Raw genomic sequence first — 27,021 nt, 5'->3', positions numbered from 1 at the left:
ACTGTGTCAAAATAGAAAGTGGAAATGGGGGGAATCAATGTGAGAGAGCATTCATGCAAGTCAAGGAGGTGCTACTCCAGTCTGAAGTCCTGACACATTTTTGATCTAGATTTAACCCTGCAACTGGCATGTGACACACCACATTATATGGTCGGGGTGCTAGTTTCCCCATAATGTCCACAGATGACAAGAGAGCGATAACCTTCACGTCGGGGACCTTGAATAAAGCCACTAGCAATAATGCATGGATAGAGAAAGAAGCCCTAGGAATCGTTCTTGGAAGAAAACGGTTCTACCAATTCCTGTACGGGAGGAAATTCACTTTATTGACGGGCAGTGTTCAGCCAGTCTTTTCAAGGTAGCTACAAACTGTGCAATCGATTCACCCTCTTCTCGGTTGCGCTTATGAAACCTAAGCCTATCTGCGATGTCGAAAGGTTTTGGTGAATTGTGGTCTTGCAAAATATCCATTATTTCTTCGCACTTTCTTGGGCCTGGTTTTCCGGGCATACCAGACTCCAAAGGGGATTAAATGTTCCCCCCCCCATTATACTCAGGGATGTTGGGACTTTTATATCTGCTGCTATCTTCTTAGCTTGAACAAAATAGTTGAATTGTTCTAGATACGAACTCCATCGCTCTGTATTCTCTTCAAATGTCCCACGGTGCCAAAAACTCTCACTATTTTTCCCTATTGATGGACTTGTGTGTGCACAATGTGCCATGAATGTTTAGGACTAACTTGCTTCTTTTTTCCCCAAAACAAGGCACAACCTGAGCTGACCCTGTTTCCCTTTGTGTTTTGCAACACCGCCCCAGCTCTCAACTTGACGTTGCAGGGTACTGGCTACGCACGGCATCACATTATAGGCTCATTCGAAATGGCCTGAATTGGGGCAGAAACGGCCACATTGCACACACTTTGTTGGAAAAAGAAACAAGCTTCAGGCAAAAGTTGCAGGAAGTAAGAATCAAGTAAAACAAATGGCAAACTGAATCAAGGGAAAAGTGTCCACGTAGCACAAAGAGGACACGAGAAGGAATGTGATCACATGCAGCGGATCGGAGACCAACTCAACCTTTTCCATGAGGTTAAATAAATTGGTTCGGGGGAAAGAAAATTGCTGATAATCTCTCATCAGAGATTGAGCGAATGAGCTGAGCTCCTGGAGAAAACCGGCAGCGAGTTTAGAGTTGACATTTGTGGTCCATTTATACTGGGCTTTAGGCATTGGGCAATTTAAATTGTGCCTGGAAAAGTTACTGACACCATTAGATTATGGGATCCTAACTATTCTGTGGTGATAGAATAGTCATAGAGTTTACAGTGCCGACGGAGGCCATTCGGCCCATCGAGTCTGCACCAGGCCTCGGAGAGAGCACCTTACTTAAGCCCACGCCGCCACCCCATCCCCGTAACCCAGCAACCCCACCTAACCTTTTTGTTTTGGACACTAAGGGCAATTTAGCATGGCCAATCCACCTAACCTGCACATCTTTGGACTGTGAGAGGAAACCGGAGCACCCGGAGGAAACCCATGCAGACATGGGGAGGACATCCAGACTCCGCACAGACAGCGACCCAAGCTGGGAATCAAACCTGGGACCCTTGAGCTGTGAAGCAACAGTGCTAGCCACTGTGCTACCGTGCCGCCGTTGTGATATGCCTGTCGATGATATTACATGTACTTAGCAGTGGGACCTCCCACCAGCAGGTGGCCATGTATGCAGCAGTGGGACCTCCCACCAGCAGGTGGCCATATATGCAGCAGTGTGACCTCCCACCAGCAGGTGGCCATGTATGCAGCAGTGGGACCTCCCACCAGCAGGTGGCCATATATGCAGCAGTGTGACCTCCCACCAGCAGGTGGCCATGTATGCAGCAGTGTGACCTCCCACCATCAGGTGGCCATGTATGCAGCAGTGTGACCTCCCACCAACAGGTGGCCATGTATGCAGCAGTGTGACCTCCCACCAGCATGTGGCCATGTATGCAGCAGTGTGACCTCCCACCAGCATGTGGCCATGTATGCAGCAGTGTGACCTCCCACCAGCATGTGGCCATGTATGCAGCAGTGTGACCTCCCACCAGCATGTGGCCATGTATGCAGCAGTGTGACCTCCCACCAGCAGATGGCATCATCAAGTCAGGGCCCATCTGGCTATCCTCAGAATGTTGTAAGGCGTACATGAGGACAGTTGTGCACAGGGGTTGTTCCAGGGGAGTCTAAAGAAACTCTCTGATAACTTGCTCTGTATCTGAACATCACCTTACCACGTGTACATTAATAAAAATCCTGCTTTGGCCAAGCCTCCAGTAGTTCTGTAGATTCCTTGCTGGACAATAAACAGGCGGCAGAAACATTGGTGGAGTCTGAATCTACCTTCTCCAAAGGCTTTTTAAAGGAGGCTAGGGTGGCAAAATTTCCAAAGATTTCAGGCAATGATTTGACAGTTGGAAAGGCTTCATGGAGCCTGTTTCTACACAGCCCGACAGCTCACTTGGTAGTTAATGGGATTCTTAACCCCAGGGTCACAGTTTCAAGCCCTATGTTGGGCGATGATTGTTTTATTTAACATGTTATTTAAGAAGGCAATAAATTGTACTCAATTAATTGAGAAATAAATATTTGGACAAAACAATTTGGGAAGAATCCTTTGGCAGATAGTGTTGGTTGCATCATGAGGTTTCGCTGACACACTAGTTAGATGGAAGGCATCTGGATTCATGGAATCCCTACAGTGCACAAGGCGGTCATTTGGTCCATTGAGTCTGCACCGTCCATCCGAAAGAGCGTTCTAACCGAGGCCCACTCCCTCGCCCCAACCTCACCTAACCTTTGGACACTAAGGGGCAATTTATCACGGCCAATCCACCCAACCTGCACATCTCTGGACTGTGGGAGGAAACCGGAGCACCCAGAGGACACCCACGCAGACACGGAATGTATAAACTGCACTGTATTGACAGTCACCCGAGGTGGAATCAAACCCGGGCCTTGGTGCTGTGAGGCATCAGTACTAACCACTGTGCCACCGTGCCTAGGGAACCAAATGTTGTGGATATTGTTGCTACTTTCTCATTGCCATTTTCCTCTCTTAGGTGAATTGGCCATGCTAAAATTTCCCTTGAGTATGCAAGGTTACAGGGATAGAGCGGGGGAGTGGGCTCAGGTGGGATGCTCTTTCAGAGGGTCAGTGCAGACTCGATGGGCCGAAAGGCCTCCTTTTGCACTGTCGGGATTCTATGATTCTATGATACTCTGCAATGATTTTGCTAGCCTGGCCATTATTTTCAGGCATACATTTTGGGATGGAGCATGCAGTAGATGCAACGCTAACTCCTATCCGCTGTAACTGCATGTGCGGAGAGTGCTCCCTCTAGTGTTGCGGCTGAATACGTGGCACGGTAGCACGGTGGTTAGCACTGTTGCTTCACAGCGCCAGGGTCCCAGGTTCGATTCCCGGCTTGGATCACTGTCTGTGCGGAGTCTGCACGTTCTCCCCGTGTCTGCGTGGGTTTCCTCCGGGCGCTCCGGTTTCCTCCCACAAGTCCTGAAAGACGTGCTGTTCGGTGAATTGGACATTCTGAATTCTCTCTCCGTGTACCCGAACAGGCGCCGGAATGTGGTGACTAGGGGATTTTCACAGTAACTTCATTGCGGTGTTAATGTAAGCCTACTTGTGACACTAATAAAGATTATTATTAAATAATCTAAGAAAGATTATTATTTAAATATACTCAAACTAACGTGAGGAAAAGGGACTTTGAATTAACTAGAATAGGCAGGTTTACTCGTCAAAGTTGTCTCCACAGATATTCCATTTTTGTTCAGCAGTGAAGACAAAGTCAATTGTTGTTTATATCATTTCCGCCGTTTAACCATCTCCTGTTTTCCGCCTCAGCTCTCTGCTGCCTTTCTTTTTTCCCCCCTGTTCTGTGTCCTCATGTTTCCTCTTCCCGTCTCCTTGCTCCGCTCCTTGTTAAGTGTTGTTCATGAGAAACTGTTTCGGGGAGGGGAGCAGCCAATTGCTGTGGTAGGCGCGGTTGGACAAGATACCGTCAGTGACTTGGGGAATCCCATTGAAAAATGAAGGGGCTTCAGAGGTTTCCCCCTGGCTGAGGAATCTAGAACACGGGGTCACAATCTCAGGATAAGGGGGCAATCATTTAGGACTGCGGGGAAGAGCAAGTCTTCACTCTTTGGAATTTTCTGCACAAGAGGGTTGTGGACGCTCAAATCTCCGAGTATTATGTAGGTTGAGGAAGATAGATTTTTGGTCTCTCGGGGAATCAAGGGATCTGCGGAGTCTGGAGAGTGGGTGGGAAAATTGAATTAAAGCCCAAAATCAATCGTGATCATATTGAGTAGCGGGGCAGCCTCGAGGGGCTTTGGGCCTACTCCTGCTCCTAGTTCTTATGTTCCTATTTTGATGTGACTTTGACCTAAGTTGCCTCTGTCCTGGTACTGTGGGCTTCTTGGAGGGATTCAAACAGGTGGGAGAACTGAGCCTGTGTTTGCATGCTAAAGGTGCCAAAGAACCTTGGAGAGAATAGAGCGGTTAGAAATGCTAATTTCAATGCTAGTATATGATGGAGGAATAACACTGCAGCTTGCCTTTTACCTTCAGCAAGTTTATTCTACATACCACTTAGTAGAGACACAAACTCCTTACGGTTCCCCATCCCAACTGTTCCAACTGTGTCCATTTGTACTCTTTTGGCAGTAGAGCCAATAATAATCAACTAGAATCATTGAATCATAGAATCCCTACAGTGCAGAAGGAGGCTATTCGGCTCATCGAGTCTGTGCTGACCTTTTGAAAGAGCACCCCATCTAGGCCCAATCACTTCTCTAGCCCTGTGTCCCCACCGAACCTTTGGACACTAAGGCGCAATTTATCATGGCCAATCCACCTAACCTGCACATCTTTGGACTGTGGGAGGAAACGGGAGCACCTGGAGAAAACCCACGCAGACACGGGGAGAACGTGCAAACTCTACACAGTCACCTGAGGTCAGAATCGAACTCAGGTCCCTGCTGCTGTGATGCAGTAGTGCTAACCACTGTGCCACTGCCATCTGTCATCAGTAAAGCAATCAGCTCAACAATATAATTGCCAATTATTATACTGGTGATAAGCCGGGAAGATTGAGGCCATAAGATAAATGAGAGGCGATTTTCTAAGGAGTGGAAAGAATGACCTCATGAGTAAGTTGACAATATTACCAACCACTGGGAAGAAAGGGAACGGTCAGGTATTTGGTTAAACTGTAGGTTGAAGGAGCATGACGGAGATGGAATAAATCCTACCTATGTAAAGAATGTTGTGTTTGAAGAGGTGGACTTGAAAGAGAGCTAGGAACAGTAGAGGTGGTCACAGAATCAGAGGTGAGGATGGAGGCTGGAGGAGAAAATGGGAAGAGGTGATTAGTGCCATGGAAAGGGAGTTTGAGGTTGATATTGCTTTACAGGATTGTCCCTGGATCAGGACAAGCCTTGCAGCCAAAGGAACATTCACCTACTGGTCAGGGGACATGGATTCGAATCCCACCTTGGCAATCGGTGCAAATTCAATTAAATTAAATCTGGAATTGAAAGTTAGCTTCGGTAAGGGTGATCATTTTCTATCCATGCTGCCTTTAGTCACCTGGATTTTAACCTTGTCGCCAAGTCTGATATGCGGTCCTGCATTCTATCCTTGAAAGACAGTGAGCCAGTTTTAATTTGGATTTGTTATTTCCACAAGATGCTCTTGGCGAGCCAGTTAACAGTTAACACGCGAGTGTGTTCAACCTTCCAACCTCTGTGCTCTGTTATACTGACATCAATCACAAAACTCGTAGTAGGGACATGAGTAGGAAACCAGCCTTCCTACTTATTAATCAGCAGGCAAGATATCGGGGAGGATTTTCTGCGCAACTCGCGCCCCCCCCCCCAACCCAGCCCCCGCTGCGCCCACACTCGCTACCTCCACAAACAAAAATGAGCATTTGTACATACAAATAAATCACTTTAGTGCCTTTCATCCCCCCCCCCAAGACATCCCAAAGTGCACAGCAACCAATGAAATACTTTAGACATGCTGTCAATGTTGCATATCGTAGGTAACCTGGCAACCAATCTGCAACACAGCAAGATCCCTTAGGCAGCATTGAGGTAGATGAACAGATAGCCTGTTACGGTGTTGGCTGAAGGATAATTATTGGCCAGGGTCCCGGGGATAACGTTCCCCCGCCCTTCTTCAAAATAGCATCGCAGGACCTTTTCAGTCCACCCGAGAGGGCAGGTAGGGCCTCAAAGTTTAAAGTTTCATTTGAAAGTCGGTACCCCTGACAGTGCAGCACTCCTTCGGTACTGACTGGGATATCAGTACGAAGTCTTACAACACCAGGTTAAAGTCCAACAGGTTTGTTTCGATGTCATTAGCTTTCGGAGCGCTGCTCCTTCCTCAGGTGAATGAAGAGGTGTGTTCCAGAAACACATGTATAGACAAATTCAAAGATGCCAGACAATGCTTGGAATGCGAGCATTAGCAGGTGATTAAATCTTTACAGATCCAGAGATGGGGTAACCCCAGGTTAAAGAGGTGTGAATTGTACCAAGCCAGGACAGTTGGTAGGATTTCGCAGGCCAGATGGTGGGGGATGAATGTAATGCGACATGAATCCCAGGTCCCGGTTGAGGCCGGGATATCAGCCTGGGATTATGGGGCTCAAATGAACAATTTGAATGGAATAGAGTAAAGGAGTAGAAAAAAAAGATATTCAGAAGCAGATGAGCTTGGAGAAATAAAACTCAACACAAAGTCTTCATTAATTTTGCTGTTGTCCTCAAGGTACCTCCTTGATTTAAATATACCAGAACACTGAAATATAATTCAATGGTTGTATTTTCTTTAAATCTGATACAGATATTAAGATTTCCAGCCTCTGCAGTATAGGTTTAGTAGCTGAAACCCAGTATGTAACAAGCTCCAAAATCCGACCTGGCCCCAGTTGCGAGGTTGTTGGTTAAGAGATGCTGTATTGCAGCTTACAGTCCACGCAGATTCATCATTAAAATTCTTACCTTGAGCCCATCGATGCCAACTGGTCCATCATCTCCCACCAGACCGGGCTCTCCCTTGAGAAAGAAGAAAGGGAGAGAGTGATTTTAGTTGGAATCAGATGCATCTGATAGAATCCCAACAGTGCCGAAGGAGGCCACTGAGTCTGCACCGAACCTACCTGGACAAAATTCCCCACCCTATCCCCATAACTCCACCTAGGAACAATTTAGCGTGGCCAATCCATCTAACCTGCGCACCTTTGGACTGTGGGAGGAAACCGGAGCCCCCGGTGGAAACTCATGCTGACACGGAGAGAACGTGCAGACTCCGCACTGACAGTCCCCGAGGTTGCAATTGATCCCGGGTCCCTGGCGCTGTGAGGCAGCAGTGCTAACCACTGTGCCACCGTGCCGCTCACGATGTGCTCCTAAGTAAGCTTAGGAACATAGGAAACCGTAGAATCATTGCATTGCAGAAGAAGGTTGCTCAGCTCATCGAGTCTGCACCGACCCTCCGAAAGGGCTCCTCACTCAGGTCCACTCTTCCCCCCCCCATCCCCAGCACCTTGTAACCCAGCCTACACGTCTTTGCACACTAAGGAGCTGCTTAGCACGGCCAATCCACATAACCTAATTTACTCTCTCGAAACCATTCCTGAATTTGACCACGTCTCCAGTTTCTCTGCTGCGAGGAAAACAATCCCGGCCTCTGCGGTCTCCACCTCACCCCGAACCGTGTTAGCAAATCTCTTCGGTAGAGTCTCTAAGTTCTTGCCATTCTTCCTGAAAAGGCGCAGGACTAGGCCATTCGGCCCGTCGGGCATGCTCCACCATTCAAACAGATGCTGGCTAATTTGTAAGCATGTGCCGAACTAAGTTGACAATCTATGCCGTAAGACTGAGACTCAATGGTGCAGCTAAAGTTTTGAGAGTGAGATGCTATGATCACAACATTGCGAGTAGCATAAAGTTTGACTAGCCCCTCAAAAAAAAGTCTTCAATTTTTGACCTATGATGGCCCAAGTCTGATAGGTTAGAACTGGAAATTCTCATAAGTTACAAGAAAACTGACCCTCTGGAATAGATCAAATACACACTCCAATGATGTCCTTATGGTCTGCAATGTGAGAGTTTGGGCAAGGAAATTGCGTAAACATAACGCACCTTTCTCCACTAAAAATCACCCATAGTAACCAGTGTCAGTGAGTGAAAGAAAGATTTGCATTTATATAGCACCACCGTCGGAAGTCTCAAAGTGCTTTATAGCTAATAAAGTGCTTTCAGAATTGTAGTCATTGTTGTAAAGTAGGAAACGCAGCAAGTGGTGTTAACTGCCCTCCGAAATGCTGGCCCAACCAGTGACATCCGGCAAAGCACCCCACCAGGGCCGGGACACATACGAGGGGCTAGAATTAGTCCCACCGGCCAAAGTGTTGATTTCTCAGCTCCTTGACCACCTGTGGGCTAATGTAGGTCTGTTTGGGAGGCAGCAGGGTTGCCTCCCCACACGCGGTAGCCAATCAGACTCATTAAGAACATAATTGAAGCCAATTATCATAGAATTTACAGTGCAGAAGGAGGCCATTCGGCCCATCGAGTCTGCACCGGCTCTTGGAAAGAGCACCCTACCCAAGGTCAACACCTCCACCCTATCCCCATAACCCAGTAACCCCACCCAACACTAAGGGCAATTTTGGACACTAAGGGCAATTTAGCATGGCCAATCCACCTAACCTGCACATCTTTGGACTGTGGGAGGAAACCGGAGCACCTGGAGGAAACCCACACACACACGGGGAGGACGTGCAGACTCCGCACAGACAGTGACCCAAGCCGGAATCGAACCTGGGACCCTGGAGCTGTGAAGCAATTGTGCTATCCACAATGCTACCATGCTGCCCCCATTAAAGGAGGTCAACTGTGATTTTCCGTGGGTCTCCATGTTCAGGAAGGCGGTGGGAGGGCTGGGGTGGTGGGGGGGAGGGGGGCGTCAGTTTAGGAACCTGGAGGTGGGCACTGTGATGAATGGTTACTGTACCCTTAACACCATGTAGGTGATGCCCCTTTAAGACCGGGTTTGGAACCCTGGGGGACTCCGCCTCCGGCTCTGCCCACCAGGGAGCTGTATATAAGGTGACGCCCTGTAGGCGGCACTCAGTAAGCACACGTCTCTGTAGCTGGCTAGTTCTCTGCTTATTAAAGCCTTCATTTACCATTCCACACTCTCGTGTCGTTATTGAGGGTACTACAGGCACCCAGCAGCAGAGTGGTAGAGAATGTTCCAGGAAGCGCTAGAGACCCTGACTGCCTGCTGCTGGAGCAGCCACAGGTCACCCTGCAGAGGGATCCGCCCCCCCTTGCCCCCCCCCCACCCCCCACCCCCGCCCCCCACGTCCCCTCCACACCGGCAACCTGACTGCTAAATCTGGTTCTTCAATTAAAGATTTTAAAATATTGGACGAGAGGCCGCCTCCACCTCGAAGCACCCTCTCACTCTCTTGCTCACCTTCCACTGCCGCCTGCTGCACCCCTCAAGCTGCAAGGGCGATCTGTTCGCCCGAGGGATAATTGCAGCTGAGTGACTGTTTCCCCCCTGGGGTCAGGACCTGGTAACAGACCCGATCTCCGTATCGTACCCCAGTGGCGGGAAACCGTGGCCCCGTGTCTGTGTCAATGTTGCTCAAAAATGGAAAGCAGCAGCCGTTCCCCAAAGGGCCGTGATATTTTCTGGGACTGCTTCCACTCTGTTACCATGATCTCAGCTAGCCCATTAAAGGGAGAGCCTGGTGCAAAGTAAAACCCCAACAGCGTTATCCTGAGGTTTGAAAATCAAAGAGCAATTCAGATCTTGGCACAGTGCAATGATAACCTCAACACTACATGAGCTGAGAGATCCTTTTCCCCAATGATCTCCTCCATGAGCCTCCACTGGAACATTTTTGCAGTAATGTTTTCTATTGGGAGCACAAGGTTATATTGCTACGCAACGTATTAGTCACTTACCCTTTGACCCATGAGTCCTTGTTCACCTCTGACCCCTGGTGGTCCAATTTCACCCTAAAGATCAGAGTATAGGTGAAAATTACAAAATGAAAATATTCATTCATTAAATCTAAATCACAAATACTTTTGTATCATTCAAGTTAGGACAAATCATGGCTCTATCATTCACTCCTCAGGTACTGAAGCAGTTCATGCCCAAATGCAGCAAGACCTGGACAATATCCAGGCTTGAGCTGACAAGTAACATTTGTGCCACACAAGTGCCAGGCAGTGACCATCTCCAATAGGGGAGAATCTAACCATCGCCCCCTTGACATTCAATGGCACTACCATCATTGCATCTTCCACTATCAACCTGCTGGGTGTTACCAATGACCAGAAACTGAACTGGACGAGCTGTATAAGCATATGGCTACAAGAGGTCAAAGACTAGGAATCCTGCGGTGAGTAAATCACCTCCTTACTCTCCCAAACCTGACCACCACCACCTACAAGGCACAAGTCAGGAGTGCAATGGAATACTCCCCACTTGCCTGGATGAGAGCAGCTCCAACAACACTCGAGAAGCTCGACACCATCCAAGACAAAGCAGCCCCGCTTGATTGGCATCCCTTCAACAAACATTCACTCCCTCCACTGATGCACAGTGGCAGCCGTGTGTACCACCTACAAGGTGCAATGCAGCAACTCGCCAAGTCTCCTTAGGCAGCACCTTCCAAACCCCACAACCACTACCATCTTGAAGGACAAGAGCAGCAGATACCTGGGAACCCCACCACCTGGAGGCTCCCCTCCGAGTCACTCACCACCCTGACTTGGAAATATTCCGCCCCCCCCCTTCACTGTCACTGGGCCAGAATCCTGGAACTCCCTCCCTAACAGCACTGTGGGTGTACGTACACCACATGGGCTGCAGCGGTTCAAGAAGGCAGCTCACCGCCAGTTTCTCAAGGGCAATTAGGGATGGGCAACAGATGCTAGCCTTGCCAACAATGCCCACATCCCGCGAAGATGAATTTAAAAAAAGAATGTGGATATCGCCAACACAAAAATATATTAGAAAATGTTGTTTCTTCGAGAATGTGTTTTTATCAACGTAGCAACAGTGCAAGGTTATATATGAATCTTTGGCAGACATGATGAAATTACATTGTCCCCAGGAGTTCTTGGAGGATAGAGTAGAACAATGGGACTGATTGGATGGTTTGCCCTGTAGCGTTATGACACAGCAGATGGTCAGTGCCCAGATGCTCAAGTTCCAAAAGGAATCTCGAAACAAGCTGCCACAATGGTTTACAATTTGTATATTATGAGGGGTTATCTGAAGTCAAGGTAAGTAAATTCCAGACCACTTGTGATGATTTTAAATATTAAATTTAAACATTGGTTAAAAATAAAGAAAAAAAGAAAATAGAATTTTAAAAAATATATATTTTTAATGAAGCATTTGCAAATATTTTGTAACAACAAACAAAACAATAATAACATAAGCATCAACATGGTAAACTAGACATTTCCCACTCAACCCCTTCTGTACATCCCTTAACCATATTGCACCTACCCGCCCCCCCCCCCCTTCAGAATGCTGCTTCTGCTGACATTTTAATTTTCCCCGAGAAAGTCTGCCCCCTCCGAGAGAACCCCAGCATTGACCCCCTCAAGGCAAACTTTATTTTCTCCAGCTTGAGAAACCCAGCCATATCTCTGACCCAAGTCTCCACACTCGGGGGCTTCGAGTCCCTCCGCATTAACAGGATCCGTCTCCGGGCTACCGGGGAGGCAAAGGCCAGGACGTCGGCCTCTTTCACTCCGTGAACTCCCGGGTCTTCCGACACTCCAAAGATGGCCATCTCTGGACTCGGCACCACCCGCGTACCTAGCACCTTGGACGTTGCCCTGGCAAACACCTGCCAGAATCCACCAAGCTTCGGGCATGCCCAAAACATGTGGACATGGTTTGCTGGGCTCCCCGCACACCTCGCACATCTGTCTTCTACCCCGAAAAACGTACTCATCCTCGCCGCTGTCATGTGTGCCCGGTGTACCACCTTAAACTGGGTTAAACTGAGCCTGGCACACGATGAGGAGGAATTAACCCTGCTTAGGGCATCCAAAGAAAATGGAATTTAATGACACAGGAACACCTTTATACGGTTAGCAGTACTTTCCAACCATTTCCTAAAAGATATTTTGGATTAAACGCACTCAGATCGAGAAATCCCTTTTCATGGCAATAGTCCTCATAGATTTTCTAATCGCGAAGATTTTCAGTAATATTACCACTCAATGCCCTGCTGCTCCAGGGGAAATCTCACACAGACTCTCTTCCCTGGGGTTTACAAGAACATTGCCAAGGCTAGAAAGGTGTGGCTACGATGTGACTTTGGAAAAGTTGGGGTTATTTTCCTCGGAACAAAGAATGCCGAGGGGTGGCTGGATTGAGGAGTACACAATTTAGGGGAAGAGATAAAGTGGACAGGATAAAATTGTTTCCCTCGGTGGGGAACTCTAGAACCAGGGGCATAGGTTCAAGATAAGAGGCAGAAGGTGTAGAGGGGACACGAGGAAGAACTTTGTTACACAGAGGGATTCGCTGCCGAGTTAGTGGTGGAGGCAGAGACCCTGAACTCTTTTAACAGGTACCTGGAACGGCACCTTAAATGCTTGAAGCTACAGGGCTATGGACTAGGTACAGGAAGGTGGGATTAGAGAGGGCACCTGGGTGTCCTCGGGCTGGCATGGAAAAGATGGGCTGAATGGCCTCCTTAATTTTTCTATGATTCTTTGGTGGCAGCAATATTCTCCCAACTGTATATGTTTCCTCCGAAATTCGGCAGTCAACTTTAAAATCACTGCTTTGAATTTCCTAATCATAGAATCATAGAATTTACAGTGCTGAAGGAGGCCATTCGGCCCATCGAGTCTGCACCGACCTTTGGCTCTTGCACCCTACCCAAGGTCACACCTCCACCCTATCCCCGTGACCCCATCCAACCTTTTTGGACACTAAGGGCAATTTAGCCTGGCTGATCCACCCAACTTGCACATCTCTGGACTGTGGGAGGAAACCGGAGCACCCGGAGGAAACCCACGCAGACACGGGGGAGAACGTGCAGACTCCGCACAGACAGTGACCCAAGCCGGGAATCGAACCTGGGACCATGGCGCTGTGAAGCAACTGTGCTAACCACTGTGCTACCGTGCTGCCCTGATTAAGCTGCTTCCCCGACCCCCTGTTCATGACCATTTCAACCACTTTCCTTCACACTTCCTTTATTGATGTTTAGACCTTTGCAGTCCAACAGTCTCCAGTTTAATGAAACCAGTCACACTCACAAACTTACTTCCTGGTACAAGACAATATGACAATAATTTGCAAAAAATATTAAGAACGTTAATTTTCCTCACAAGAGAGATAGCAGGGACTCAATGGGTTGAATGGCCTATTTCAGTGATGGAAATGAGTCTTTGACTCTAAAGATGGGATCTCCCCCCGCCCCCACGGTGTATTTTCTGCCGATGGAGGCGAATTGGCATTGGCTGTCAGAGAGGGTCTCACGGTCCAGCCAAAGTCTACGGTATGTTGTATGGCTCGTCCATCCCACTGTCACGGAACCCGCCGTGGGCGGGTATTGTTGTTGGGACGGGGGGTGCCTTCAGTGGGACTGGGATATCCCGCCGGAATGGCTGGAAAATCCTGCCCTATGACTCTTGCCTGCAGGTGCTGGGCAGCACGGTAGCACAGTGGTTAGCACAGTCGCTTCACAACTCCAGGGTCCCAGGTTCGATTCCCGGCTTGGGTCTGTGCGGAGTCTGCACGTCCTCCCCGTGTCTGCGTGGGTTTCCTCCGGGTGCTCCGGTTTCCTCCCACAGTCCAAAGATGTGCAGGTTAGGTGGGTTGGCCATGCTGAATTGCCCCTTCGTGTCCAAAAAAGGTTGGGTGGGGTTACCGGGTTATGGGGATAGGGTGAGGGTGTGGGATTAAGTAGGATGCTCTTTCCAAGAGCCGGTGCAAACTCGATGAGCCGAATGGCCTCCTTCTGCACCGTACATTCTATGAGGTAATATGTATCAAAGTAATGTGTGGGAGACACCGGCTCTTATACATTTAAAATTTAAAATGCCAGGTGGTCTGTACTGCAGACACCATCAGACATCCTCTTCGTTGGAAATGTGTGTAACAGGAACCACAATCTCAATCGAAAGAAACATAATGGGCATGTTTCTGCGACCCCATTGCGCCTGGCACAGATCCGGGCACAATGGGTGAATCGAGCAAGGGCCCCAAATCATGCACCGCGGCAGGGAACCGACTCACCCCGCCCGGCGGGATCTGGGTCTTGCTCTCGCTGGGCGAGATCCGCACCTGCATATATGAATGAGCCTAATGGCGATTCACCCGGCGCCCGACACTCCACGGCCTCGCCCGCGTGACCTCGCCAGGGCGCCGTTTAGTACGGATTCACCCTAACGCAAACCAGGGGTCTCGCAGGGCATTAGCCACACCCGGGTGGTTGGGGACAGGGCAGGGTGATGCCCTGGGATTCCCCCTGGCAACTAGGCACCTTGGCACTGCCATGGTGCCAGACTGGCAAGGGCAGGGTCGGGGGGGGGGGGGCGGGGTGCGTCTCACTTGGAAGAAGGTGAGGGGAGATCGGTTTCGAGGGGCCTCCCCAAGGTTGCGGAGGTGAGGGGGGGGGGGGCAATAAAGCGGAGGAGGGGGGGTCTGAAAGTGCGGGAGGGGGTGGAGAGAGGGACTGCCGGATAAGATGGCCCCCCCGATCTGCACACAGCCTCTCTTGCTGATGAGGAGATCTCTCGAAGTGCGGCTTCGGCAGGGTGAAACTCCCCAAGGCCAGAAAAATCAGCAAAGTGCAGCTGGATAGTGGGCGCTACAGCCACCCAGAAACACTCCGCCAAACAAAAACATGCCTCAAAGCGGTCTTACCCGTTTTAAGTCTGCTGAACCCCGCCCAACATTTTGGTTTTCCGATGGCTCTCTTTTTGATACTTTCGCGGGATGTGGGCCTCTCTGGCTGGGCCCAACGTTTGTTGCCCTTCCCTAATTGCCCTGGAACTGAGTGCCTCGCTCGGCCATTTCAGAGGGCAGTTATGCTGTGGGTCTGGGCCAGTTGGTAGATTTCTTTCCCTGAGGGACATTAGTGAAGCAGATGTTTTTTTTTTAACGACAATTACTGAGGCTAGCTATATTCCAAATTTTATTCACTAAATTAAATTCCACCAGCTGCTGTGCTCAGATTTGAACTCCTGCCCCAGGCCAGTCCAGGCCTCCAAGTTACTAACCAGGCCACCATCTCTCCTAAGCAGTGCAATGATGGAACAGTCTAGACTACAGCAGGACTCCCTAACATTTGCTAACATGCAGGCTCTCGACGTGCAAAGCAGCATTCTTATGTGCCAAATGTGAGTATAAATAAACCTTTGCGAATCATCAAGGTCACACTCAGAATTATTTCCATAAAATGAAAAATAGATTGACTTTACTGTCCTTCCTTGCTATCGCCAGAGCGGGTTCCCGATGTTTAACTGATTACCAACAAGGCCTTTCTCTATCACAATGAGAGGCGACCTCATTGAGACACACAAGATTCTGAAGGGGCTTGACAGGGTCGATTCTCAGAGGTTGCTCCTATTGGTTGACAGGGTCGATTCTCAGAGGTTGCTCCTATTGGTTGACAGGGTCGATTCTCAGAGGTTGCTCCTATTGGTTGTGGAATGCAGGCCAAGGAAACTCAGTCCCAGGACACGAGGTCAAACTTTTCAGGCTGAGGTGAGGAGAGATTTCTTCACTCGTGTAGGGTTGTGAATCTTTGGAGTTTTGAAATGAAATGAAATGAAAGCCGCTTATTGTCACAAGTAGGCTTCAATGAAGTTACTGTGAAAAGCCCCTAGTCGCCACATTCCGGCGCCTGTGGTACGGGAATTGAACCGTGCTGCTGGCCTGCTTTAAAAGCCAGTGATTTAGCCCTGTGCTAAACCAGCCCCTAGTTTTCCACTCCACAGCGGGCTTCTCCATAATTGAAAAAGGCCGGCGGTGAGAAGATTGCTGATCCCTCAGGGTATCGCTGGAGGTGGGGAACAGGCTGAGGAAGCTGATCAGACCTGACCTTGCTGAATGACGGCGGAACAGGCCCGAGAGGCTGGATAGTCTGTCTACCTCTGCTCCTGGTTCTCATGTTTTCATGTTCGCAGCAGGTACTCATTGGGACCTGCGGGGAATGTTGTAGCAAAAAAGGTTTTCGCCTCTTGGCTCAAATCCAAACCAAACAGAAGAGACGAAGGAACTGGACGGGACAGTGTTAGAACCTCTACCCAGCTTCCCTGCCAATTTGGATCGAAACTCATCTGCCAGAATCTATACCCAGTGCAGGACAGGGGGCTTCTCCTCAGAAAGGCCTCCTGCTGCTGTGACGTGGGAAGAATTCACAAAAACCTTCCCCACCATGTGAACACAGGGATCACCTTCCGAATGCTGCTGCTGACCGTGAACTGGCGAGCAGGCCGACTGATATTAGGAAAACTATGTTTTAAGTATAAAAGAAAATGCTGGAATAGTTTTCCTCCTGCTCTTTGCAGCCAGGTGCTCCCCTTGGTTTCAGTCTTTAGGGGTGGATTTAAGTTCGGACTACATGAGCTTTAAGGTCTGCCGGCTTGATTGAAAACTTGCCCCAAGATTAATGTGGAATCTTAGAAAAGTTACGACACAGAAAGACGCCCATCGTGCCTGCGCCAGCCAAATTATAAAAAGTAAAATACTAGCTGCCCAGTCCAATCCCACCCACCTTCCAGCACCTGGTCCATCGACCTGCAGGTTACAGCGGTTCAGGTACAGGTACCTTTTAAATGAGATGAGGGTTTCTGTCTCAGCCACTAAACCCGGCAGGAAAATTCCAAACACCCACCATCCTTTGGACAAAGGAACTTTTCCTCATGGCCCCTCTAATCCTTCTACCAATCATAGAATCACTACAGGGCAGAAGGGGTCCATTCAACCCATCAAGTCTGCACCAAGCCTCCGAAAGAGCACCCTACACAGGCTCACGCCCCCACCCTACCCCCGTAACCCAGTAGCCCCAACTAACGTTTTGGACACGAGTGGGGGCAATTTATCACGGCCAATCCACCTAACCTGCACATCTTTGGATTGTGGGAGGAAACCGGAGCACCCGGAGGAAACCCACGCACACACGGGGAGGACGCGCAGACTCCACACAGACAGTCACCCAAAGTCGGAATCGAACTTGGGTCCCTGGCACTGTGTGGTAGCAGTGCTAACCACTGTGCCGCCGCCACCTTCTCTCAGTGTCCTCTGGCAACTGACTCTCTACTGTGTTATCTAAAACAAAAATGCATTTCACATTTAACTTGGACGAACAAATAAAAGTGACAGTAAGTGAAAGGCCTGGCGGCCCATCCATTCTACACCACTTTAATGGGAATGTCAGTGATTCTGGGTTGAGAAACCTGACGTGATTAACATGAAATCAATCCGGAAGAATACCAGATTGTAAAGGGGACAACAATTTACACTGCATTATACTCTCATGCAGTATGAATTGTTCCCTTTACAATTTTGTATTCTTGCGAATTGTCCTGATGAGTGCAAGGCGATAAGCTTCGACAACATGTGCCTTCTTGGGGTAATACTCAAGCTCTGTAGTACTAAACGACTATAAATAAAAATGATGATGCTGTGCATCATGCTGCAGAGTTTGAGTATCACCCCAAAAAGACACAACATGCTGCGAAGCTTATGATGCCGTGCAGAACTTACATTGAAATATTTTAATCTCAACTAAGTTCCAATCCTTAAACAATGGAAGCATAAGTTCACGTATAATGTGCTCAACCTTGGGCAGCGCGACCCTCATGTATACTCATAGTTTCCAATATGTGAAGTAAACAACAACAAGGGACTCTTCCAAAACAGTTGTAGTTTACTGGCAGAATAACTGTTTGTTTTTGGGCATGGAGTACTTTAAAGAAGCGTTTACATCCTTATAAATTTGATTCAAGATTTTGGGAGCGATGCAGCGGCTTCATTGAGGCCAACACGGGACGCGACGAGGCCGGTAAATCATGCAAGATGCCTCTCGTGAGATTTACGAAGCTCGTTACGCCTCGCGAGATCTAAGACGATCTCGCGAGGTGTCGCGATCTGAATCCCGCCCTCAATGGGCGAGATCCAGATTTGCATGTTTAAGTGAGCAGTTAAACTCACTTAAATATGTTCGCGCTGGAGTTACCCACGGTCGGGGATCGAACGGCCTCGTCTCGGAGATCCTGAGTAGGTGCCATTTAGCACTAATTCCACAAACGTGGACCAGGTGTACCGATACTTTGGTGGGGCTTTGCCAAGCCATCAGGGGCCCCTGGGTGGTCAGGCTCTGGGCAGGGTGGTAGCCTGGCACTCCCAATGCCACCTGGGCACAGCAGCACTGCCACCCTAGCCGTGCTGCCCAGGCACCCTGGTAGTGCCACTTGGGTGCCACCCTGGCAATGCTAGGCTGCCCAGCTGGCACTGCCAGGCTGGCAGGGGTAGTGCCAGGGTATCAGGCTAGCAGTTCCAAGATGCCCAAATGGCATCTTGTCCAGGCTGGCGATCGGGCCTGGGGGGGTGCCCTTATGAGGTTAGGTGCTAGGGGTTGAGGACCCCCCTAATTGGTAAGTTGGTGAATTGGGGGGGGGGGGGGGGGTCAGACGCCACGGTGGGGGGTCCAGAGATCAGGGCGCCATTTAAAGATGGTGACCCAAACTCTTCCTGCACTGCCGAGCTGAGCTTGTTAGTGCAGGAAGTGAAGCTAAGCTCGGCCTCGGCGAGGCCCCTGTTTAATATCAGGGTCATTGTCGACGCTGCTAAACACACCTGAAGCGGGACGCTGTTTAACTTCCATTAATCCGTGTCCTTTGTGTTTTACAGGAAAGCAAAAAACTCAGTCAAACTGATCCACTTGTGTGATTCATAACGATTAAAATGATGCAGGCTGGCACTTCCAAAACTGAGGAATGAAAATGAATTTCCCCAAATTATCTTTGTGAATTCCACAGGAAAGGATCCTGCAGTCCAGTCAAAATTCAAACCATTTTCAGTATTCTGAATGAATTGCTGGCACGGTGGGTAGGGGGGAGGTGGGGGTTGATGGACTTCCAGACAGCATTTGCTAAGATTCCGCCTAAGAGATTATCAGGAAAAATAAGTGGGCAGGAAATTGGAGGCGGCCATATGACATGGATCCACACTGGGGTCGCAACTTTGTGGTGTACATGTTAATGCCGTGGATAAAGGAATTCCAACTCTCTTCCCGCACCCAGCGATGCACCAAGGCAGACTTCCGTCCGTTTCCACAGCTAGTAATTCCCGGAAAAGCTTGCCAGTCCGTTGACAGGGGCTTACAGCTTGAGGGGGCGTCAGTTTACATCAAGGATGGCTGACCAGGTGTCTCTCCAGCTCTTGCCGCCCGCCATTGGCAGGTTGGAAAGATTTGGCAGGTTGACACTCAAGGGGACTGGAATTCAAAAGCAAGGAAGCGATACTTCCATTGTAACCCTGACCCGACCACATCTGAAATTTTGCATTCAGTCCTGGCCAACGCACCTCAGGAAATTATAGAGAGGCATCGGAAAGGGTGGGGGGGGCTGATTCACCGGAATTATACCAGGAATTAACAGGTTAAAATTATTACTTTAGGTTGGATAAAGTTGGCCGACATTCCATGGAGTTTAGAAAGTGGAGCGTAATCTAATAACGGTGTTTGAAATGATAAATGTTTAACAGAACAAGCCATTTCCTCTATTGGGAAAATCCAGTACAAGAGTTTGTATTCTTAAACTCGGAGCCAGGACATTGAGGGTGAAATTAGGAAACGCTTTATTGCAATGTCTAGAATTCTTTTTCCAAAGGTTATGGATGTTGGAATTTCCAGGATGCAATTGATGGATTCTTATTGAGCACGACCATCAAGAAGTAGCAGGTGGGTAAATGGAATTGGGGGGGGGGGGGGGCCTAATCCAGTAGAAAGGCGGAACAGCCTCAAAGAACTGAACTGAACTCCTAAATTCCAATGCTAATCCAAGGCTCCGGATTTAACTCACGAAGGCCTAGGTTTTCCGATGTTGCCGACGGTGGTGCCCCCCCCGCCTTACCCGGCAGCGGAAGGTGGGGGGGAGCATCGATGGGACTGGAAAATCCCGCTGCCGGCCAACAATGGGTCACCTCTGCCGCTGGAAATGTGGCTGCCAGCGGGGAGGGGGAGCAGCAAACCCTGCCCTGAGCCTTTGAAGAGCACAGCATGAACAGGAGCAGGAAAATCAATGTTTCCCCACATGCGAGGACTGGCATTACCTGCCGCCACCATCGCCATGGATAAATTTGTTGCAAACTCATCTTAATGTATATTTGAAAATAGCTATCCAGAAATTTCCGCTGCTGCGGATTTCACATCTGGTGCCATGTAAACTTTGCTGGAAGACAGTATTCCGTCTGTGGAAACGGAAACTTGGGAGCTGGAAAATTCTTCCTGCCTGATAACTCCTGCTTAAGCACCTCCCTGTTGGAAGGCGCCGGCACTCTGTATATTTCTCTAATTTTGCTTCCTATCATTCAGAGCTCGACACTTCCTGAAAATCAGTTCCTATCTGATAGAAAACAGGTGCATATTTCAGTGGCTGCAAAGAGAATTCAGTGCGCACAGAGAGTTACTGTGAGCAACACTCTGTCCGCCTTTTCAGGAAGAATGGAGCCTGTTGTAGGGACTCCGGCTTATTCTGTCCGACTGCCCAGTTTGACTGGGTTGGAATGAGAGAGCCAGGCTTCAAAACAAAAGCCCCCATTTATCCATTGAAAATCAGTGGGGGATGATTAGAACATCATACCTTCTCTCCTGGTTCACCTGCCAGTCCAGGCTCACCGATTGGACCAGGAATCCCCTGGAAAAGAGAGGAAACAAAAATCAGAAACAGCCTTCAGTGAAAACATCCATTATTATGACTCGAATGTAAATGGGGCCGGTGGCAACTGGACTCAGAAGAAGAACTGAGAAGGACTGATGCAAAAGGTCAGCCGTAGGTGAAGCCAAGGTTGGGACTAGTTAGTATAAGACGTCAAAACGCATGGCGCTCTGCGTTGCTTGCTACTGTCAGGGTGCCGAGGGCTCCTTGTGACTGTCAACGCCTTCGCGGAATCACAGAATGGCTTACAGCATAGGAGGAGGCCATTCAGCCCCAGCTGTCTGTGCCAGTTCCCCAAACGAGCGATGCGCCTTGTCCCATTTCCCCTCCACCTCCCCCCACCTTCTCCCCATGACGCTATTTTCCGAGCAGCTGGTCACAGTTTGGGGCTGGGAATAGAAGTGAACTTTCTGGGTTTTTAGCTCAGGTGTTCCAAATAATACAAATTGGGAAGCGTTGATTGTCTTTCCACTTGGTCGGCTGGTGGAGTTGAGGCCACAATCAGCCCATGATTATATTGACCAGTGGGGCCGTCTCGAATGGCCCACACATGCTTCCAATTCTCCCGTTCTTGCCTAACCCTGCACGTTCTTCCTTATCAGCCAGTAATCCATTTCCCTCTAAAATACCTTGATCCAGCCCGTCTCCACCACCCTCTCGGGCAGTTGTATACCAGATCTTCAACATTCGCTGCATGAAGAGATTTTCGCCTCATGCCTCCATAACCTATTTTGGTTTCTATGCCTTTAATCATCGGGAACAGTTCCTTCCTATCTACTTTGTCCAGGTCTTTCATGATTTTGAATGCTTCCACAAATCTCCACTCAACTTTCTCTTCTCCAAGGAAACCGCCCCCCCCCCCTCCCCCTCCCTGCATCGCCAAATCACATATCGGGGAGGCCTATAAATAACATCCCCAATTCTCTTCCCACACGAAGGTAGATTTTTGTCTGTTTCCATTAGCTGGAACAGGTCACTAGCCTGTTGCCAGTGGCTTCTAGCTTGAGGGGCGCCACTCCACATCAAGAATGGCTGACCAGGAGTCTCTCCCACACTTACCGCCAGCCATGGGCAGCACGGTAGCACAATGGATAGCACTGTGGCTTCACAGCGCCAGGGTCCCAGGTTTCATTCCCTGCTGGGTCACTGTCTGTGCGGAGTCTGCATGTTCTCCCCGTGTCTGCGGGGGTTTCCTCCGGGTACTCCGGTCTCCTCCCACAGTCCAAAGACGTGCAGGTTAGGTGGATTGGCCGCGCTAAATTGCCCTTAGTGACCAAAAAGGTTAGGAGGGATTATTGGGTTACTGGGATAGGGTGGAAGTGAGGGCTTAAGTGGGTCGGTGCAGGCCCGATGGGCCGAATGGCCTCCGTCTGCACTGTATGTTAAGAATATAAGAACATAAGAATTAGGAACAGGAGTAGGCCATCTGGCCCCTCGAGCCTGCTCCGCCATTTAATGAGATCATGGCTGATCTTTGTGGACTCAGCTCCATATCCCCGAATCCCTTTATTCTTTAGAAAGACATCTATCTTTTTCTTAAAAACGTTTAAAGAAGGAGCCTCAACTGCTTCACTGGGCAAGGAATTCCAGAGATTCACAACCCTTTGGGTGAAGAAGTTCCTCCTAAACTCAGTCCTAAATCTACCTCCCCTTATTTTGAGGCTATGCCCCCTAGTTCTGCTTTCCCCGACCAGTGGAAACAACCTGCCCGCATCTATCCTATCTATTCCCTTCATAATTTTATATATCTCAATAAGATCCCCCCCGCATCCTTCTAAACTCCAATGAGTACAGTCCCAGTCTACTCAACCTCTCGTCATAATCTAATCCCCTAAACTCTGGGATCAACCTAGTGAATCTCCTCTGCACTCCCTCCAGTGCCAATATGTCCTTTCTCAGGTAAGGAGACCAAAACTGAACACAATACTCCAGATGCGGCCTCACCAACACCCTATACAATTGCAGCATAACCTCACTAGTCTTGAACTCCATCCCTCTAGCAATGAAAGACAAAACTCGATTAGCCTTCTTAATCACCTGTTGCACCTGCTCACCAACTTTTTGCGACTCGTGCACCAGCACACCCAGGTCCCTCTGCACAGCAGCATGTTTTAACATCTTATCGTTTAAATAATAATCCATTCTGCTGTTATTTCTCCCAAAATGGATAGCCTCACACTTGGCAACATTGAATTCCATCTGCCAGACCCTAGCCCATTCACCTAACCTATCCAAATCCTTCTACAGACTTCCGGTATCCTCTGCCCTTTTTGCTTTACCACTCATCTTAGTGTCGTCTGCAAACTTTGACACATTGCACTTGGTCCCCAACTCCAAATCGTCTATGTAAATTGTGAACAACTGCGGGCCCAACACTGATCCTTGAGGGACCCCACTAGTTACAGGTTGCCAACCAGAGAAACACCCATTTATCCCCACTCTCTGCTTTCTGTTAGTTAACCAATCCGCTACCCATGCTACCACTTTACCCTCAATACCATGCATCTTTAGTTTATGCAGCAACCTTTTGTGTGGCACCTTGTCAAAAGCTTTCTGGAAATCCAGATATAATCCAGATGTTCTATGTTCTATTGCTGTGTTTGGAAGGTTTTGCAGGTTGACACTCAACCTGTTTGGTCACGTCGTGAACCCACTTTCCTTGGCCATCAAGTCCTGGTGTGGGGCTCGAACCCGTAGGTTCTGGCTACCCACTGCGCTGCAAGACCTCCCTATAAATGGGGTACCTCATGCATAATTCCATGGAATCCCCACAGTCGGAAAGAAACCAATCGGCCCATCGAGTCTGCACCGACCCTCCAAAAGAGTACCCACTCCCCCACCCTACCCCCCCCGTAACCTAGTGAAATGATCACGGCCAACTCACCTAACCTGCACGTCTGTGGACTGTGGGAGGAAACCGGAGCACCCGGAGGAAACCCACGCAGACACGGGGGGAACGTGCAGACTCCGCATAGACAGTCACCCAAGCCAGGAATCGAACCCGGGTCCCTGGCTGCGGGGCAGCAGTGCTAACCACCATGCCATTAACTGACACATCTGCCCACTAATACATTGAATATTTTCTTTGATGTCCAGTGTCGGGACAATGTCACAGCCTTCCCACATACATCAGAAAAAGTATTTTAAAAGCGGTTTATTTATTTTTAAAATTGGCATCATTTTACCTTTAGTCCCATCTCCCCCAGCACCCCAATTATCCCGTCCACTCCCGATGGTCCCTGGAAAAGCAAACAAAGGAGTTAAAAGATTTAACAATTTAAGCTTTCGCCTGTTTATGAACCAATTTGAAGTGGGTCTAAACCTTCAGAGATAACTGCCCACATCATGAAGTTGGCAATTAGAGGTTTCATAAAGATGGTGGGCAAGTAGAAACTGCTGAAGCGTGGGCGCATCCTTTTGTTTCTGTAGACGTATCACATCTCAACAAATGAAGCAGAATTATTTGGTGGCAAGTTGTGATAATAAATGCACAATGGGTGTGGATGCTGTATTGTTTTCCAGCGAGAAGATCAGGCTGGTTTAGCACAGGGCTAAATCGCTGGCTTTTAAAGCAGACCAAGGCAGGCCAGCAGCACGGTTCAAACAGAGTTGTTATCTCTGGGTTGTTGCCCGTGCCACGTGATAGTGAGATGAGGAATAGGGAGAGAGAGCAATTAAACACGTGGCTACAGGGATGGTGCAGGCGGGAGGGATTCAGATTTCTGGATAACTGGGGCTCTTTCTGGGGAAGGTGGGACCTCTACAGACAGGACGGTCTACATCTGAACCTGAGGGGCACAAATATCCTGGGGGGGAGATTTGTTAGTGCTCTTTGGGGGGGTTTAAACTAATGCAGCAGGGGCATGGGAACCTGGATTGTAGTTTTAGGGTAAGGGAGAATGAGAGTATAGAGGTCAGGAGCACAGATTTGACGCCGCAGGAGGGGGCCAGTGTTCAGGTAGGTGGTTTGAAGTGTGTCTACTTCAATGCCAGGAGTATACGAAATAAGGTAGGGGAACTGGCAGCATGGGTTGGTACCTGGGACTTTGATGTTGTGGCCATTTCGGAGACATGGACAGAGCAGGGACAGGAATGGATGTTGCAGGTTCCGGGGTTTAGGTGTTTTAGTAAGCTCAGAGAAGGAGGCAAAAGAGGGGGTGGTGTGGCGCTGCTAGTCAAGAGCAGTATTACGGTGGCAGAGAGGATGCTAGATGGGGACTCATCTTACGAGGTAGTATGGGCTGAGGTTAGAAACATGAAAGGAGAGGTCACCCTGTTGGGAGTCTTCTATAGGCCTCCAAATAGTTCTAGGGATGTAGAGGAAAGGATGGCGAGGATGATCCTGGATAAGAGCGAAAGTAACAGGGTAGTTATTATGGGAGACTTTAACTTTCCAAATATTGACTGGAAAAGATATAGTTCGAGTACATTAGATGGGTCGTTTTTTGTACAGTGTGTGCAGGAGAGTTTCCTGACACAATATGTTGACAGGCCAACAAGAGGCGAGGCCACGTTGGATTTGGTTTTGGGTAATGAACCAGGCCAGGTGTTGGATTTGGAGGTAGGAGAGCACTTTGGGGACAGTGACCACAATTCGGTGACGTTTACGTTAATGATGGAAAGGGATAAGTATACACCGCAGGGCAAGAGTTATAGCTGGGGGAAGGGCAATTATGATGCCATTAGACGTGACTTGGGGGGGATAAGGTGGAGAAGTAGGCTGCTAGTGTTGGGCACACTGGATAAGTGGAGCTTGTTCAAGGATCAGCTACTGCGTGTTCTTGATAAGTATGTACCGGTCAGGCAAGGAGGAAGGCGCCGAGCGAGGGAACCGTGGTTTACCAAAGAAGTGGAATCTCTTGTTAAGAGGAAGAAGGAGGCCTATGTGAAGATGAGGTGTGAAGTTTCAGTTGGGGCGATGGATAGTTACAAGGTAGCGAGGAAGGATCTAAAGAGAGAGCTAAGACGAGCAAGGAGGGGACATGAGAAGTATTTGGCAGGTAGGATCAAGGAAAACCCAAAAGCTTTCTATAGGTATGTCAGGAATAAGCGAATGACTAGGGAAAGAGTAGGACCAGTCAAGGACAGGGATGGGAAGTTGTGTGTGGAGTCTGAAGAGATAGGCGAGATACTAAATGAATATTTTTCGTCAGTATTCACTCAGGAAAAAGATAATGTTGTGGAGGAGAATGCTGAGCCCCAGGCTAATAGAATAGATGGCATTGAGGTACGTAGGGAAGAGGTGTTGGCAATTCTGGACAGGCTGAAAATAGATAAGTCCCCGGGTCCTGATGGGATTTATCCTAGGATTCTCTGGGAGGCCAGGGAAGAGATTGCTGGACCTTTGGCTTTGATTTTTATGTCATCATTGGCTACAGGAATAATGCCAGAGGACTGGAGGATAGCAAATGTGGTCCCTTTGTTCAAAAAGGGGAGCAGAGACAACCCCGGCAACTATAGACCGGTGAGCCTCACGTCTGTAGTGGGTAAAGTCTTGGAGGGGATTATAAGAGACAAGATTTATAATCATCTAGATAGGATTAATATGATCAGGGATAGTCAGCATGGCTTTGTGAAGGGTAGGTCATGCCTCACAAACCTTATCGAGTTCTTTGAGAAGGTGACTGAACAGGTAGACGAGGGTAGAGCAGTTGATGTGGTGTATATGGATTTCAGCAAAGCGTTTGATAAAGTTCCCCACGGTAGGCTATTGCAGAAAATACGGAGGCTGGGGATTGAGGGTGATTTAGAGATGTGGATCAGAAATTGGCTAGCTGAAAGAAGACAGAGGGTGGTGGTTGATGGGAAATGTTCAGAATGGAGTTCAGTTACAAGTGGAGTACCACAAGGATCTGTTCTGGGGCTGTTGCTGTTTGTCATTTTTATCAATGACCTAGAGGAAGGCGCAGAAGGGTGGGTGAGTAAATTTGCAGACGATACTAAAGTCGGTGGTGTTGTCGATAGTGTGGAAGGATGTAGCAGGTTACAGAGGGATATA

General features: G+C 48.8%; 1 protein-coding gene across 1 annotated transcript in view; it reads right to left on the bottom strand.

Annotated features, from left to right (window-relative positions):
- The window catches only part of col27a1b (collagen, type XXVII, alpha 1b), a 699,034-nt gene that overhangs the window by 166,581 nt on the left and 505,432 nt on the right, over positions 1-27,021 (bottom strand). Inside the window, exons 32-35 of the mRNA XM_072487808.1 lie at positions 24,209-24,262; positions 20,949-21,002; positions 10,056-10,109; positions 7,074-7,127 (exon numbers count right to left, since the gene is read on the bottom strand). Coding sequence (XP_072343909.1) covers positions 7,074-7,127; positions 10,056-10,109; positions 20,949-21,002; positions 24,209-24,262 — 216 coding nt within the window. The remainder of the gene's footprint in view (positions 1-7,073; positions 7,128-10,055; positions 10,110-20,948; positions 21,003-24,208; positions 24,263-27,021) is intronic.

The sequence above is a fragment of the Scyliorhinus torazame genome, chromosome 22 (genome assembly GCF_047496885.1).
Source record: "Scyliorhinus torazame isolate Kashiwa2021f chromosome 22, sScyTor2.1, whole genome shotgun sequence".
Classification (NCBI taxonomy): Eukaryota; Metazoa; Chordata; class Chondrichthyes; order Carcharhiniformes; family Scyliorhinidae; genus Scyliorhinus; species Scyliorhinus torazame.
Note: the sequence above shows the minus strand (reverse complement) of the source record. Positions and strands in the feature narration are given on the sequence as shown.